Source organism: Chelon labrosus, assembly GCF_963514085.1.
Source record: "Chelon labrosus genome assembly, chromosome: 19".
Lineage (NCBI taxonomy): Eukaryota > Metazoa > Chordata > Actinopteri > Mugiliformes > Mugilidae > Chelon > Chelon labrosus.
Window position 1 is genome coordinate 7,626,963 of NC_140352.1, and position 16,772 is coordinate 7,643,734.

Below are 16,772 nucleotides of genomic sequence, written 5' to 3' on the forward strand. Positions count from 1 at the left end.
CTCAGAGGTGTTGAATTATTTCCGTAACATCAAGTTTAAGGGACAATTGAACAGTGATTTGTAAACGTCTGTACAGAACGGTCCATAAGCATTATTGTGATCAAATAATTTTCCTTTAAAATTTTATTAAAAATATATAATTTTACGCTCATCTAATAATTTAGAGCGTTTACACTGATCAGGCATAACATTATAACCACTGACCGGTGAATTGAATAACATTGTCCATCTTGTGACAATACATTGTTCTGCTGGGAAACCTTTGGACCTGCCATTAGTGTGGATGTTACTTAGACCAGACCAGACCCCCCCACCCCATAGCAATGATGACACTCCTTGATGGCAGCAGCCATCCCCAGCAGGATGCAGCCTGACACAGACACACACATAAATACAGGTTTAGGAACAACTCAAAAAAACACGAAAAACAGCACAAGGTGTCGATCTGGCCTCCAAATTCACTAGATCCCAAACTGATCAAGTATCTGTAGGTTGATCTACAGAGGCCCCTCCCCTCAAAGGCCCCCCCACTAGCAACATTCTGTTACCAGACACCACAGGACACCCTCAGAAGGCCCATGTCCATTCTCTGTTGAGTCGCAACTGTTTTGGAGGCACAAGGGAGACCTACACAATATTCTGGAAGGCGGTCATAATGTTACACCTGATCAGTGCATCATGCTATCTATAATTCTCTATTAAAGCTGCAAAATTAACATAAAGAGACACTTTTGACTTTTGAACTGTCTTCATGATCGTCATATCATTTAAAACTGATATTTAATAAACAGAAACATAAATTCAGATGAACACAGCGTTAAATTATTGCATGTTAGTCTTTGGAGAGTAAGCATGGCATGAAATAGTCCATTCAGTTCATTAAGGAAGAACTTATTAATGAATTATCAGGTTTCATTTTTTATTTTTTTTATTAGCCAAACTTTTGAATGAACACAACAAATACACTCAAACATCTAGAGCTCTTCCTAGGATTAATTCTTGTGACATGCGGTGTAAACTTTAGTTCTTAATCTCCCACTGCTGCCACTAAATGCTTCGAGAGTGACATATTTCAATGTTTGTCATCCACGCTCAGTAGTTTGGACCAGACTGCGGGACCAGCGGGGGTCCACCTTGTATTTCCCGACACACAGTCAGTGCGTAGCAGCAGATGACAAAGGCTTAGCGTAGTAATCCTCTTGTCCACCATCTGGCCGCTCCTCTAAAATTAAACCTTCAAACCAGGGCACTTGCAACAGATGCTAACATCTGTAAATACGCAGGTGTCTCATTAAAGGGTGAGCACGTGGAGCAGGCAGCTGCAAGGCAGTGTTTTAAATCTCTCCGATCATGTCAGTGTTTTGGACATTTATGATTCATATATGCATGTGTGTTGTGGGGCGGTGGGGTAAAGAGGGCAATAATGGATGAGATCGGCTAAAGCTTCATGATGCAGGGATCTGACATTACTGGGGATCAAATTTGCCCTCTGTCAGTCATTTTCATATTGATGAGCAATATTTGGGTTGAGTCCAAGGTTTTTACTGCTTAAAATAGGCTTGAGGAGGTTTGTGTGTGTGCTGCTTCCTTATCAGGCACATTTCAATATTATGATTCAGTTTTATTCATGGTAAAAGTTTTAACTCATTCTGTGAAATATAAAAACTCTTCGCTGGACATTTTGGTTCTCTGATTACTAAATCCAATCCAAATGTCCCGTGACTTTTCCTCTGGTGGACTTTCAAAGTCAGCTTCACTGGCGAAGTACACTGACCAGGTATAACATTATGACCACCTTCCTAATATTGTGTAGCTCTCCCTTGTGCCTCCAAAACAGTTGTGACTCATCAGAGAATAGACATGGACCTTCTGAGGGTGTCCTGTGGTGTCTGGCAACACAATGTTGTTAGTGGGGGCCCACAGATACTTGATCAGTTTGGGATCTAGTGAATTTGGAGGCCAGGTCAAAACCTTGTGCTTTTTTTTTTAGTTGTTCCTAAAGTGTCTTTGTGTGCTGGGGATGGCTGCTGCCATCAAGTAGTGTCATTGCTATGGGGTGGGGGTGCCTGGTCTGGTGTAGGTGGGTGCTACATGTCTAAGTAACATCCACACCAATGAATGCCAGGTCCAAAAGTTTCCCAGCAGAACATTGAATTGTCACAAGATGGTCAATGTTATTTACTTCTCCTGTCAGTGGTCATAATGTTTGCCTGATCATCAGCTCTTCAAAGTACTTGCGGAGGATTAATGAGGGAATCTTTTGGTAACTGATGCTCATTAAGTCTTTCCCGATTCGTACTTCACTAATTAACTAATCATTAACTAAGCGTTAACTCCTCCATGGAATTTGATGAGGAGTTGCTCATTAGCTAATGGTTAGCTAGCAGTTAATAGTTGTCATTCCTTCCTCAGCAACTGTTTAAAAATTTGCATTCTATATCATAAAATGTTAACAATGTTCTTAATAATCTACTGAAAGTAAGAGTATTATTCCCAAACAAACATGGATGTTAGCATTGTGACTGTGAGCATGCTAGCAAGCTAACGCAAGCTAACGCAAGCACCATTTTGGCTAAACGCAATCACGGCTTTACAGTACCTTTGTACTGATGATTTATTTTATCCATAGCTTAAGAGGGACTTCAGTGTTTCTACATAATTCTACTTTATACATAATACTGTACTTTAAAGATAAACTGCATTTCAGTAGGAACGTGACCTTTTAATCTTCAACATTTATCTGACAGCTAGCTGCTGAATGTTGCAAATGGAAAAAAACCTTTATAATGATCTTCTTATTTGTTTCTTTAAAATAGATTGCTCCCATTGTGCATCCACATTATCCCCCTCTGCCTTAAACGTGTTACATTGATCCGGAGACTATTCTTATACCCGTGAACACAGGAAGTACACACTCTGCACCTTTAAATGAGTCAGTGAGTGCAGTTAACACACGTGGCTGATACGGAGGGTAAACTCGTATGACACCTGCTCGTAAACGGATCTGATGAAATAAAAAAAAATAAATTAAAAAGGTGCAACTCCCCCCTCCACCTCCCTCACCCACAGCCCAAGTGGAAACTGTATTCAAAAATAAAAACGATGACGTTTCTGGCTCTTGGCTGTCGTCAAGACGTCATAGGCAGTTTTCCACCCAGGTCTTCGGAGAGTGTCCCTTTTTTCAGCTGATTATTTTCGCACTGTATCTCAGCTAAACTGAGCCCCGTGTTCTGAATTTGACCTGTTAAAGCTGCTGGTGATTCATTACGGGAGGATGTCTTGTAATTTTTCGACAGTGCTTAGTGGCAAACACCATCTGTAGCAAAGTTTTCTTATTTTTAAATAGATAAAATCAAACAATACTGGCTTTTACAGTTTGTGAAGCATCCTCTAGGTTCCATGTTTAGCTTTTTACTGGCAAAGTGACTGATAGATCATTAGGTTTCCTGAGGAAAGTTCAAAGGCCAAAGAAAGCCTCTTTGCTGTAAGATATTTACAGGTGCATCTGAGGCTTGTGTTGGTCAGTGTGCTGCCAAGGAGGGTGTCCACATGAAGCTTAGGCCACTGGGACTCACTATAGGTGACTAATGAGTTTACTGAAACCCTTTAAAGCACCAGGGAGAGGAGCCAAATATGCCGTGTGTCCCAACAAATAAATAAAAAGAAACAAATGTGTCAGAAGGGATGTTTCTTTGAGGGGCGACAGTGAATATTTATATAAGATCACAGCTGATTTCGTGCATCCAAGACCAATGATGAATGCAGTGCCTCATGTGTACGCTGTCACACGTGCGCCGAGGTGTGATGATCACACCATATTGTGTGAACGCCGAACTCTCGTTGCAGTTCTTCTGGAGAGATCGGAGCGAGAGCAGTGTGGCAGGAGATGTCTGCGGAGGGAAGGGATGCGTCACTGGATTAGTGCCTGAGAATCCGTCCCAGCCTCTTCCTCCTGAGCCTGCTGAGACGCCTCCAGAAGGGCACGGCACTCAGCGCTCGCTTTTTCCCCCCCTACACCAAGCCTTCCACATGAGCCAGCCAAGCCTTACCTCCCCACCAGGATGAAGAAAGAAAAGAAAACGCATGCTTTACTGTTTCTCCTCCTGCTTCACTTCACCTTGGGTAACAGTCTGTTGTTTTTATTTCTGTTTCTTTTCTCATCTTTGTGTGTTGTTAAGACTTCTTGCCTTGCTCTTATCTGGTTAATCCTCTAACCCACAGAGGGCATGTCCATCTTAGTGTAGACTCTTCATGCTGCTTGTGCTTCTTTAAATTCAATGTGTGATGAATGTGTTTTTTTTTGTGTTTGCATTTTAATAGTACCGCCTTAAATCCAAATATATGTGTAATTAATCTTTACCTTCCTCCCTCCTGCTTTCGATTCCTGCCCCTTTTAGCAAGTGAGTGCAACACTTCTCACCTTATAGTTAATGTTACGTAAAAACATATCAATGTGATTTATGTGTCAGGTTTATATTCTATGTGGAGTATTTTTCTTTATCTGCTGCTGCTTAAATAACCTGGATCATCTGTTTTTATCATAAAGGGCAATCAGACTACGCTCCCTATTTTCATGACAATGGTCCTGGCAGTACAAGTGGGAATATGGCCTTGTTCAGCATCTCTGAGGATACACCTGTTGGTAAGTCTCACGTGCTAATTAATAGGTGTTGTAATAGTGATAGAGTTTGGATGATTTGGGAGGCGTGAGGTGAGGTTTAGTGTCGTTGAAGGTGTGTATTTTAAGCGCCGAGGTGTAATGGTGAAATTATGACACGTGGTAATCGAGGCTCCGGCTAATCACGGTAATACCTTTTGGATTGTGACGTACGCCAAGACTTACGGGAAGAAAACAATATGGATGGCGCCTCACGTGACCCGTGTTGTTTACACCGAATGAGAAACAAAGGCTGTTGCACATATGCCGCATGATTTTACACAAACAAACCTTGATTTTTCCCTCAAAGGAACACAGATATACATCCTGAATGGCACAGACCCGGAGGGGGATCCGGTGCGATACGGTCTGGCTTTTGAAAAGGGCTCTCAAGAATATTTCAGGGTGGAATCCAAATCAGGAAACGTGACACTAATCAAGGAGCTCGACAGAGAGGTGAGCCTGTTAATGGAGACTCGGCAACAGCAACAACAACACTTTTGCCCAAAGTGACAATAAAATCATTCTTTTTATAGAAACAAGACGAAATCTCAGTGCTTGTGAGCATAACAGACGGCCGCAATAAGGTTAGTTTTTATTGATTGCTTGGTATATTTATATCAGTTCACTGTCAATATAGTCAAAGCAATGTGCTTGACAAAGTAATACTTTTAAATATATGGACTATTTCAATCCTTTGTTGTTCATTTCTCACTGGAAAATGACCCAGTCTTTTATTTGCAGTTGCAAATTTATTTCCTTGTTGCTTCCAGGTCGTTGAGACCGTGAGAGTTTTTGTCACGGACGCCAACGATGAACCCCCTGAATTTCAAAATCTGCCTTTCACCGTTGATATTCCAGAGGTACAGTATATCAAATAAAACACACTATATACTGAATATTATAAATGCCTCTAAAGGTTCTGCTGAGCCACTACCGACATCTGAATCTTGACAACTGAGTCAAACATGTTACGATGATTTATATTAAAGTGGTTTTTGGCATTTTTGCATTTCTCGTCTCTTTAACAGAACACCGTTCCAGGAAGTAGCATCTATAGAGTTCAAGCGGTGGATAAAGATCTGGGCTCGGGAGGCAGTGTTTCCTATTATCTGCAGGTAACTTAAATTTTCCATTTTTATGCAGATGATGCACTTCTCTTTCTTTGTAAATATGAGTGGAAAACGGTTTTAAAAATGAGTCAAATCAGAGACACGGGTAAAACTCTGTGTTGAATTCCAAGCGCTAAACCTAAACACTTATCCATATGTGTGTAATTCAAATTCATAATGCATCCCAAACCAAATATTTCTCAAAAATATTCATGCTGTTGTTTAGTTAAGCTCAGGCAACTCCATCTATCTCTACTCTGCCACTAGGCAGAAATAACTCTCTCCACATGCAATGCCCAGGATTTTACGGCAGCACGTGCACAGAAAAGCGACCCAAAGTAACCCAGGCTAAAACAGTTAAAGCTTTTTTAGCCTCTTCGCACATGACATCAGGTTGGAGTCACATATAGGGCTCTTTGTAGCTTGATTCCACTTACCTGTGCATCTGTATCTCTTACATGTTGGAATACACCCTTATGGTTGCCAGGAAGTTTATCCCCTTTCGTTCCCAAGACCTGATTTGAAAGCGTGAACAAGCATTTGTTTTTGGTTTATTTCTTGCTATTGTTATCTATTGTTATTTCCATTTGAAGTGTGTTTTCATTATTAAGGCTTTCACCACTTTTCTCTGCATTGCGATATTGTTAACTGGTTCGGTATGGCCCTAACACTCGGGGGTAAGACCAGAGGTCGAGGTGACATCATGAGAGCTGTGCTGCCATGTGGAGGGAGGAAAAGGGCATTCGAGGGATGGGATAGTGTGCGGAGAGAAAGATTAATCTCATACCAGAGAGCAGTCTGGTTATGGTGTTACTTTAATGGATTAAATTTCAATTACATTTGAGCAAGGCATTGAAGGCTTAATAGGGGCTTAGGTTTGGTGCGGGCCAACAGCTTACAGCACAGTAGTTGTTACTGTTCATGTGTCTGCGGTGCCACGAAACTATCCTGAAAAGTAAAAAAAAAAAAAAACTGGTTGGAAATACCCTGAAGATGACTTAATGTGTGATTGTTTTTGTTATCAGCCCTCTCCATTCGCCAAGTTCACCATCGACGGACACAGCGGGATCCTCAGAGTTAAACCTGGCGAGACTTTGGACTATGAGACCACGCCAACACATTTTATGACAGTAGTTGCAAAGGTGAGAGGTCACTGTCATGCTTTATGTATGGATTGGTCCGATCATTTTGGTTTTTCCTGCAGCTGTAACCAATACACTAATCAGCCACAACATTAAAACCACTGACAGGAGAAGTAAATAACATTGACTATCTTGTGACAATCTTCTGCTGCGAGACTTTTGGACATGTACACCCACCTACACCAGACTAGGTACCCCCACCCCATAGCAATGACACTCCTTGATTGGCAGCAGCCATCCTCAGCAGGACACACAAACACACACAAAAACAGTGAGGAACAACTCAAAAAAACATTAAGAACAGCACAAGGTGTTGACCTGGCCTCCTAATTCACTACATCCCAAGTATCTGTGGGATGATCCACAGAGGCCCCTCCCCTCAAAGGCCCCCAATAACAACATCCTGTTGCCAGACGCCACAGGACACCCTCAGAAGACCCATGTCCATTTTCTGATGAGTCACAACTGTTTTGGAGGCACAAGGGAGACCTGCACAATATTAGGAATATATGGACATATGTCAAGTTTGAAGTTCAACATTCAAGTTATGTATTTTTGACATTTATTGCATTTGATTTGTTATTATTATCTTGGATTTAAGACAACTACCTTTCTTTAGGAGCAGTGCTTTTGATGCATATATTCAGGTGGTCTCTCAGTCTTTTATTGGACTTGTCTGACAAAGGATTGATTGTGTTACTCCTACAATGAGTCTAAGCAGTTCCGTTGAAAAGATTATTTTATTTTACTTATGTAGACAACACATATTGCCACTAATACCTGGCTTCAACTCATCAGATACTGAAAGGTTGCATAAAACTCACAATGCAGCATGACTGGGCCTTCATGCTGCATTAACCCTAACCCTAACCCTAACCCACCTGTGCGACTTTACGACAACTAACACTCTGCCTTCCTTCTGCCTCCCTACTTGTTCCCTCAGGATGGAGGTGGAAAGTACAAGGGGAAGCATCAAGTCTTGACCTCCACAGCCACCATAACAGTCAACCTTATGGACTCCCAAGACATGCCTCCATCCTTTGTAGGAACCCCATATTTTGGCTACGTCTACGAAGTCTCCGTTCCTGTAAGTCTTGTTCTCAACAAGTCGATTATGTTGCTGCTTTCGTTTACATGCCTTAAATAAATATATTTATATACGTGTCCTCCAGGGTTCCGAGATATTCACGGTGTACGCTAAAGACGGCGATCAAGGCAATCCTAACCCCATCCATTATTCCATCATGAACGGTAAGAAATGAGCCGAGCTGCTTGTTGTTAATTAAGATTTATTTCCATCTCCAAACCCATCTGCAACATTTCTGTCATTGCCTTTCAGGTAGCGATGGCGTCTTTGACATAAATAGCACCAGTGGATGCGTCACCCTGACAACGTATCCTTCCCTGCTGAAAAACGAGCTGTACGAAATAAAAGTCAAGGTAACCGTCGTGTTTCAGCCGCTCACTCTCCTCTACCTCTCGAAAATGTGTTGGCTGTTATTCCTGAATGTGTTAATTAAAGCGTCGTTTTTAAACCCAGGCGTCTGAGGTGGGACCAGACAGTCAACCGCAGGACTACGACGTTACCACAGTGACGGTCCGGGTGGTGGATCTCAACAACCACCCTCCGACATTCTACGGGGAAAACGGGCCACAGAGCAAGTTCGAGGTCACGATGTACGAGCATCCGCCTGCGGGGGAGATCCTCAGAGGCTTTAAGATCACAGTCAATGACTCCGATCAGGTAATTCATTCACAAATTTCTCTCGTGTCACTGGTGCTTTGATTCTTCAGGGATCTGCTACACAACAAAAGTACTTTTCAGGATTCATTGACTGTGTTTCCTTTTGAGCACATTGCATAAATACTACTTACCAAAATATCAACAACAATTAAAAAAGCAAAAAAGCCAAATCTGCTCCTTAATTCAAGATAAAAAACTAATGGTTGCATTATATTTTATGGCTCTTATTTACGTTATGTGCTTGTTTCTTAGGGAGCCAATGCTAAATTCAAACTGAGGCTTGTGGGGCCGAGCCGAGTGCTTCGAGTGGTTCCCCAGACGGTCCTGAACGAGGCCCAGGTGACCATCATTGTGGAAGACACATCTGGCATCGACTATGAAAAGGGACCAACGCTCTCTTTTAAGGTTAGACTTTGTATACGTGGGTTATAATACAATCCATTGCAATTGATTATTAAGTGTCATATTTCATTTGTGGGACAAATTTACTATGCATTTTTTACATAACTATATCAAGACAGGTCAAAATTTTGTTTGCCGTATGCTTTGGGTTATAAACCAACTAGTTTCTCCCAAAGCTGTGTCCGTGTACGATAAACATTTAATAATTTCTCATGTAATAACTCAAATTTTATAAGGATTATTGGATTTTGAGGTTAAACAATAATTACTTTTCAGATTAAACCAAGACAATTCTGCTGGTGGTGAAAGAAAATTGCCATTATCTTCCAGCAATTTCTGTTATTTTCGCACTGTAAAAGAAATAATCACATGTTAATACAACTTGTCTCTCTGCAGCTGCTTGCGGTGGAGATCGACACCCCTGAGCGCTTCAGTGCGACGGCCGACATAGTGATCAACCTGCTGGACACCAACGACAACGTCCCCAAATTCACGTCCGAGTATTACATCGCCAGGGTCCCCGAGAACTCTCCCGGAGGCTCCAGCGTTGTGTCTGTGACGGTGAGTCAATCACGATTAAACTCTGCCTTAACCCGAAGCAAAGTGATTACATAAGCCATCAATCCTCCGATAAATGCATATTACTCTGTGGCGGTTTATTCGATGAAAGCAGGTTGGTGCCAGACTCAAAGAGCTTAGTGCTCGCTTGCTTTTGTTGTGGCAGTTTCTGAGTCGGATTCTGGCATATGCTCGGATTATTAATAGAAATATTGGCACATTTGTCTCTTACCTTCCATAATACTATATGTACCCTGCAACCAGACTGTACTGTAGTCGTTTCTACTGCGTAGTAAATAGATTAAGTTTGCTCCACGGTTAATCATGCTGACCTCTACCCACGGCACACAGTGAAAGACTCTTAAGACCACCTAAGATCCTGTTTCAACCCCTCATGTGACTCTATAAAATATAATTTACCAGCTAGGTAAACAATATTGTTTGTTTCCCACAGTGTGTTGGACAGTATGCGCTTTGAGCATTTGTATAATCTGTTCTAATTTTCTCCTATAGGCAAATGATCCAGATTCAGGCGCTTGGGGTGAAGTCAAATACACGATTTATGGATCTGGATCAGATTTGTAAGTAGAAACCTTTCCACTCCTGCCAGTTTAGACTCAGTCTGATCAGATATTTAACTCTCGCATTTCCGCGAAACAGGCTAAAAGGACACCAGTCTCCATCCATGTTTGAGTCTTTGATGGAAGCATGAAGCCAATTTGATTGGCCCCTCTGCTGCACAAACAGCTCGCTCTAAAATGGCTGCGAGTTGCTGGCTAATCTCCTAATTGGATTGGAGGGTTAAAAATAGACAGCCTGGCCCGTCTCACATAGGCAGAGCCAATTAACATGCAATGTGACAGCTGGAGCTACAGGAACGGCAGCTTTGAAGAGCAAGGCAGCATGCGCTGAAGGAAAAGTGAGAATTTATGCTCGTCTGCAGGCGGCGACCTGAGTTAATTGTGCGAAAGTTATCAGTTTCAAGGCAACTCGTGAATTTTCACAGTGGAAAACAAGACAGAAAAGTCTGCTGAGTAAAATGGCAGCGTGCCCGCGGCTCTACTACAAAGTATTGAGAGAGCACTGTAATGAGTGCCTTAAATTTCATACTTGTAGATATTCATGGTATCATTAAGTGTTAAAGTTACCTATTAAAAAATAACGCAGTGGTAAAGGACAGTTAGTAAAGATTGGAGGAGTCTATCACATGGTAGGGGGTGTCTAAAACATGGACTGTCTGCTAAAATGAATCAGGAAAAACAACATCTAATTTGTTGTTGTGTATTCTTAATAATCTTGAGTCTAAACCATGACTATATTTTTGCTATATCTTCCTTCCAGTAGAGGTACTAAACTTTCTTTTAATAAATAACCAGTTGTGTGTGTCATACAAAGATTCACAGGAAGTGAATTAGATGTACCTGGTCTGTTGGGATGTCTTTGCTTGTGACTCATACGCTGTCTGATCTAAACTGCAGGTTCACCATCCACCCGTCATCCGGCCTCATCTCCACGCAGCCCTGGACCAGCCTGGACGCAGAGGTCAGGTCCAAATACAACTTTTACGTCAAGGCCGAGGACTCAGAGGGGAAGTACAGCTTGGCTGAGGTGTTCGTCACCGTCCTTGACATGAACGACCACTATCCGGAGTTTGGTGAAGAGCTCCTGGAGAAGACCTTGGTTATTGGCACACCTGTCAAAGTTGAGGTACGTCATGCTGTATTATATTCCCTTTGTAATGAAAATAAAGTTTTCTGAATCGTTTTCTGAATCCGAATCTTTAGTTTGACGACGTTTTATCCAAAAAAAATATATGACCATTCTGCCACGAAAGTAATTGTTGCAGTCCTCTACTGTATAGAAGTCAATGGTTGCCAATTCAAGCTCATTTAAAAAAATAAATAAAATCTAATTCAATTTGTGTGAACTTAAAATACAACAAGACTGCTTTAATTTCCATGTCTAATCTTCTGTTTTCTTTTACCGTCATCAAATCTCACAAAAAGCAAGTGCCTTTTTTTTATCCAAACACTGATATAGCTCATTGTTCCGCGCTCCACTGTCATTTAAAAACTATTAAAATACCATCAGTGAGTCACATCAACACACTGGGTGTCATCTTCCTAATTTACTATAAAAATATTCGCATGAACATTGAGTCAGTCCCACATGAATTGTCCTGCAGCAGTAAAACTAACGAGTACGTCAACTGTGTAACAATGTACAGCTGAATATTAGCCAAGAAATACACAATTCTCCTTTTGTTTAGTAGGAAACTATATCATAGAAGCATATATTTGTGACACATCTTCAAGGCATTAAAGTGGAACTACTGTTTTTTACAAACTGGACCTTATTTTTGGCATAAAATACGATCATTTACTCACCCATATAACATAATTTGTAGTCCTTCGGGAGATATTTAGATCTGCGTATATCCATATAGTGGGAGTGACTGGGGCACCGAATCGCAGCCTCTAAATAGCGCATTATCTGCCGCGAAACTAGTTAATTTCACCAATATTTTGTCATCGTACGCTAGTGCTATTCCCCGCTATGGTACGACCACAACCTCAGAATTTGAAAAATATTCAGCCATGTTAGCAGTAGCAAATTACAGGCTAAACAAGCCTACCGTCGCGGGTGCACGTGGCTCTCAGAGATGACATCATCCAGGTCAGAAGACATCATCCAGGGTCTGTAGGTCAATCTACATCCGTATGATGATAACAAGTAACTTCAGACTCAACGGGGAATAGCACTAGCGTACGTTAACAAAATATTGGTGAAATGAACGAGTTTCGCGGCAGATAATGCGTTATTTAGAGTTTGCGTTTCGGTGCCCCAGTCACTCCCACTATATGGATGTACGCAGATCTAAACATCTCACGAAGGACTACCAAAAAACACAAAAGTTATATGGGTGAGTAAACAACCATATTTTATGCCAGAAATAAGGTCCAGGTTGTAAAAAAAACAGTCGTTCCCCTTTAACTTATGCCAAACATAAGTTACTGTGAATGCTTAGACTGACACTCTCTTGAATGTGCAGGTACACACAGAAACATCAAATATGAACTCACTCAATATTGCATTTAGGTCATTGAACTGTCAAAACGTGTACACCTGTATTCATTTTTTTACAGGCAGTGGATGAAGATGCAGAGTCTCCAAACAACGTCATCGAGTACTCCATCATGACAGCCGATCCCGACAATGCATTTGACATCAACGCCAACACCGGGGAGATCAAGCTGAAGCCCTACATCAAGTCCATGGAGATCGTGCAGAACATCACAAAGCAGAAGGACTGCAGATGGTCCCTGGTGGTCCAGGCCAGGGACCGAGGTTCTCCGTCCTTCAGCACAACGACCGTGGTCAACATCGACATCACGGAGGCGGTAAGATTTTGACGTGACTCGTGGCAGGCATGCTCGCAGCGCTTCCTGTTCCAAGCCTGAGCTATAGATTTAAGTTTTCATGCTACTACTGCATGCAGCTGCTAATTCAGCATCCTTGTTTCAGCCACTCACATTTCACCGACTGTATCTTCTTTCAAGGATAACGCTGCTAGTTCTGCTAGGGCTTTTTTTATTTATTTATTTTTTTGAAAAGACTAGAACCAACAATGAATTTGTCCTAATAACGAGATGTCTGTACTATCAAAGCCTGATGAAGCTAATCCTCTGCTGTTGCCCAAAAGCTATTAAAGCTGAATTAGCGGTATTTCTGGCCTACTTATTAATTTGTTACGGATATTAAATATAGCATTCACACATTAAGAGGACATGGAACAACATTTGCATTTATTTGGAGCTGTTCGTTTCTGGATATCTAGCTTTAACTCTGCTAACACTAAACTGACTTTTAATACGTTAAATCGTTTAGTTGTACACGTAAAAAAAAAATGGATTTTCATCAAAGCAAGTGGCCAAACCGAAAGATTGCTCTGATTAACGGCATGTGACTGATCTGCAAAGCATCATAAAAGCCATTGGTTACAACTTAGAGAGCTAATTAAAGACGCTTTTACGGAAAAATGTCGATATTGCTTCATTACGGTGATAAAGGCCTGTAGAGAGCAGTTGCAAAGACACAAAGAGTCTTTAAAATAAACTTCAGTGGTCATCTTCACCCTCCGGAGTTGTTTTGTTCTCTTTAATTTAATTAAGCATTGTTTCGTGTCTCACTATAAGGTGTCCCATGGTGAGACACTCAGTCATGCTACTCACAGAACTGGGGTTATCGTCATAACCTTGAGTTTGATGTGTTTCTAATAGAATAAACTTTCTAGCTGTGGCTACACACATATTATTCGTTTGCAGAATAAATTCATACTGGTTCTGGTCTCTTTCTCACATTTATAATGTCAGTTTAAACTATACATGAACTGCAGCATTATCCCTTAAAGGTTTTGGTCGTTTACATGAATCCATGTTTTCCAATACTTCCTGTTTTTCACTGTGCATTCATTCCTTCACTCTTCATGATGACTCAGTGTTTTTGGTTCTGTTTTTGTCTTGTGATCGTGCTTTTCAGATCAAAGGCCGAGTTGTTTCATACTTCATGGGCCTCAGCAAGCGTCCGCTGACTGTTTTTGGAATTCAGCATTGTCACGTCCCTCATTTTACTAACCATCTGCATATCCACCATCCTGTACTGTAATGCAGTGAAAAAGTCCCGAATCAACCCCGAGAGTAACTATATTAAAGTGGTGCGCAGAGCCAAGTGAGGGGTGACGGATACCACTACATTATTCACTGGTAACCCTTAAAAAGATGTTTACTGGGTGGCTATTGTCTGTAAAGGAGTATTGGAGCACATTTAAAGGAATAACTTTATTTTAATCAAATTTTTGATTTGAAAAAATATATATACACGCATTGTCTTTCTAATAATGCAGCTTTCATTTTGCTCACTTGTAATTAATTTAATGTAAATATGTCTAAATCACATCTTTATCTAGAGCATGACTCAGACTGTTTGGCTTTAAAATGAACTAAGATGAAGCCTTTTACTTGAGACTTACATTTGGATTTGTCCACTTCATTTTTTCTTCACACACTGACAGTTTTCTCATGAACTGTTGTTGTTCGGCCCTCGGCCCACGCATCAGTCAAAGAGAAATCCTAACGCAGCGCACTGCCAGACGCATTCCCAACAACTTAGCTTTGCATCAGCAGTCCCGTACTGTAGAAGAGAGGAAGAGGGATGACTGTGTGTGTGAGCGTGAGAGTGATGTATTGTTTTTAGACATGTTGTTTGGGCCTCCTCTGTCAGTGCTTTGCTCATCCATCGCTCATGCTTTCATGCTTTGGACTAACGCTGCGTGAAAGGCTTGGATTCAAACTACTGTATTTGTGCTCTTTTACAGACTCCTCTCAAGGGGCCTATGGCGGCCTTTTTAATGAAAAGTAGGGACGACCCTTTGAAAGCTCTAGTAATGGTCACTGTTATCATTAGTCTATTGGTAGGAGTGACTGTCTTGATCTCTACGGCTTTGTACATGCGCAACTCAAAGTCCAACAGGATCATGCCGGCGCGTCGCGTCATTAAGAGGCGACCCAGGGACCAGCAGGGACCCTGGACGTTCAAGATGCCTCTCATCAAATTCACCAGCCCAGCAGATAAGTTCCTGATCAGCGACGGGGATGGCAGCCCCAAACGGGACATCAGCAGCAGCAGCCCCCGGCAAAAACCTCCACCTCCCATTGCTCCCTGTCTGCCGCCTCCACCTCCTTCTAACACGCGGACCAACGAGAGGCCGTGGGCAGTCCCGACGATATCCGGCGCGCTGGCCTCCAGAGGTTCCAAGAAGGCGAAGACTGGCCGCCGCAAAGAGGGAAACATGAGCTCTGCTTTGGTGTCGGAGCTTAAAATGAAGCTGGAGCAGAAGATTATTGAGAACAACCAAGGTTATTATTAACGGTTCATTCTTTGACAGTTTCGCTGCTCTAATCTGAGCTCCGTGTGATGATCTGGTAGGTTGGGCCTACCCTGTAGATTATTCATGAGGGAACAACAAAGATTTGCAGATATTTATGTCTTAAGATATTAAAGAAACGGGCTGCACCGGATCCTCGGCTGACCTGTGAGCAAAAGAAGGGATTCGGCTTGAGTCGGCAGGTTGTAGATAGATCACCACACTGCCATCTCGAGGAGGATCACATCATCTTAACCGTAAGAAGCACCCACTGTAAATTGCCCGGGGAGAGGATTAATAAGACTTAATGTGTATACATAAGTTGCGTAACTTCCTCAAAAGAGTAATGAGAAGTGGGTTTTCAGCACAGAAATAGGATTTTTTGTTTTTTACCAAGTGAATCCTAAAAATAAAATCATGCACGGCCATGAGAGAAACAACACTGCTTATTATGAAGTGCTAAAGGACCCATGTGTTGATATTTTTACCGTGCTACATCAGCCGCTTGAAAGCTGAGGCGTCGCTCTTTTGTATGATTACAATGTGCCACTGTAGGTTTTCACAGTAACATGAGCTTGCTTGTACTTATTTGAGTGAGTAATGATAGAAAGTCGCTTTTGTATAAATGTACATGGGTCCGTTTTGAGTGTACAGCATTATTTGAATTATCCACGATCTCCAGTTGTGTATTGCAGCGGTAAATATGATAAACCAGACCATCTAACTCCACTAGTGGGCAAAGATTAGTCGTGTACACTTGAAATGTCCGAGCTCAGACGTATAACCTGCTTGGACGTTTCCCTTTATAGATATTTAAATGTAGAGTCCACGCGTTGTTTCTTTCCATGTTTCTCTTCAATGCCTTCATATGTGGGCAAACAAAATGTCATGGCTGTAATAAATATCTCGTATCTGACTATATCTTAACTGATTACTATTTTAAATAAGTTGAGAAAAACTGTATATCTTAAATATAAATTACACTTGCCTGGTCCTTCAATGTAACATATTTGTACCGTCTTTGTACTGTCTTTGATTTTGAATAAATATTTGAAATATTTATTTGGTCTGTGCTCCATTTTATCCAGAGATTACCGGTACTTTGTTTTAGTTTATTTCTTTAGTTTGTTTATAGTTTCATTTAATTAATGAGACATTTTAGAAAATACAAAAACAAAGGTTCTCAAGCAGTAACAGCATGATAAACAGCATGATAACTCAAAGGCCACTTTTA

The 16,772-nt window shown here is 41.4% G+C and overlaps 1 protein-coding gene across 1 annotated transcript; it reads left to right on the forward strand.

The window, feature by feature from the left end:
• Positions 1–4,061: 4,061 nt before the first annotated feature.
• Positions 4,062–16,275, forward strand: LOC311504438 (cadherin-related family member 1a; the record flags this gene model as incomplete). Its single annotated transcript, XM_084567530.1, has 17 exons — positions 4,062–4,122; positions 4,547–4,642; positions 4,968–5,113; positions 5,194–5,244; positions 5,431–5,520; positions 5,689–5,775; positions 6,795–6,911; positions 7,855–7,998; positions 8,084–8,162; positions 8,251–8,351; positions 8,452–8,655; positions 8,908–9,060; positions 9,454–9,618; positions 10,129–10,196; positions 11,094–11,322; positions 12,762–13,016; positions 14,990–16,275. The coding sequence occupies 17 exons, from the start codon at positions 4,062–4,064 to the stop codon at positions 15,539–15,541; spliced, it is 2,598 nt and encodes an 865-aa protein (XP_084423656.1). The 3' UTR covers positions 15,542–16,275.
• Positions 16,276–16,772: the final 497 nt, after the last annotated feature.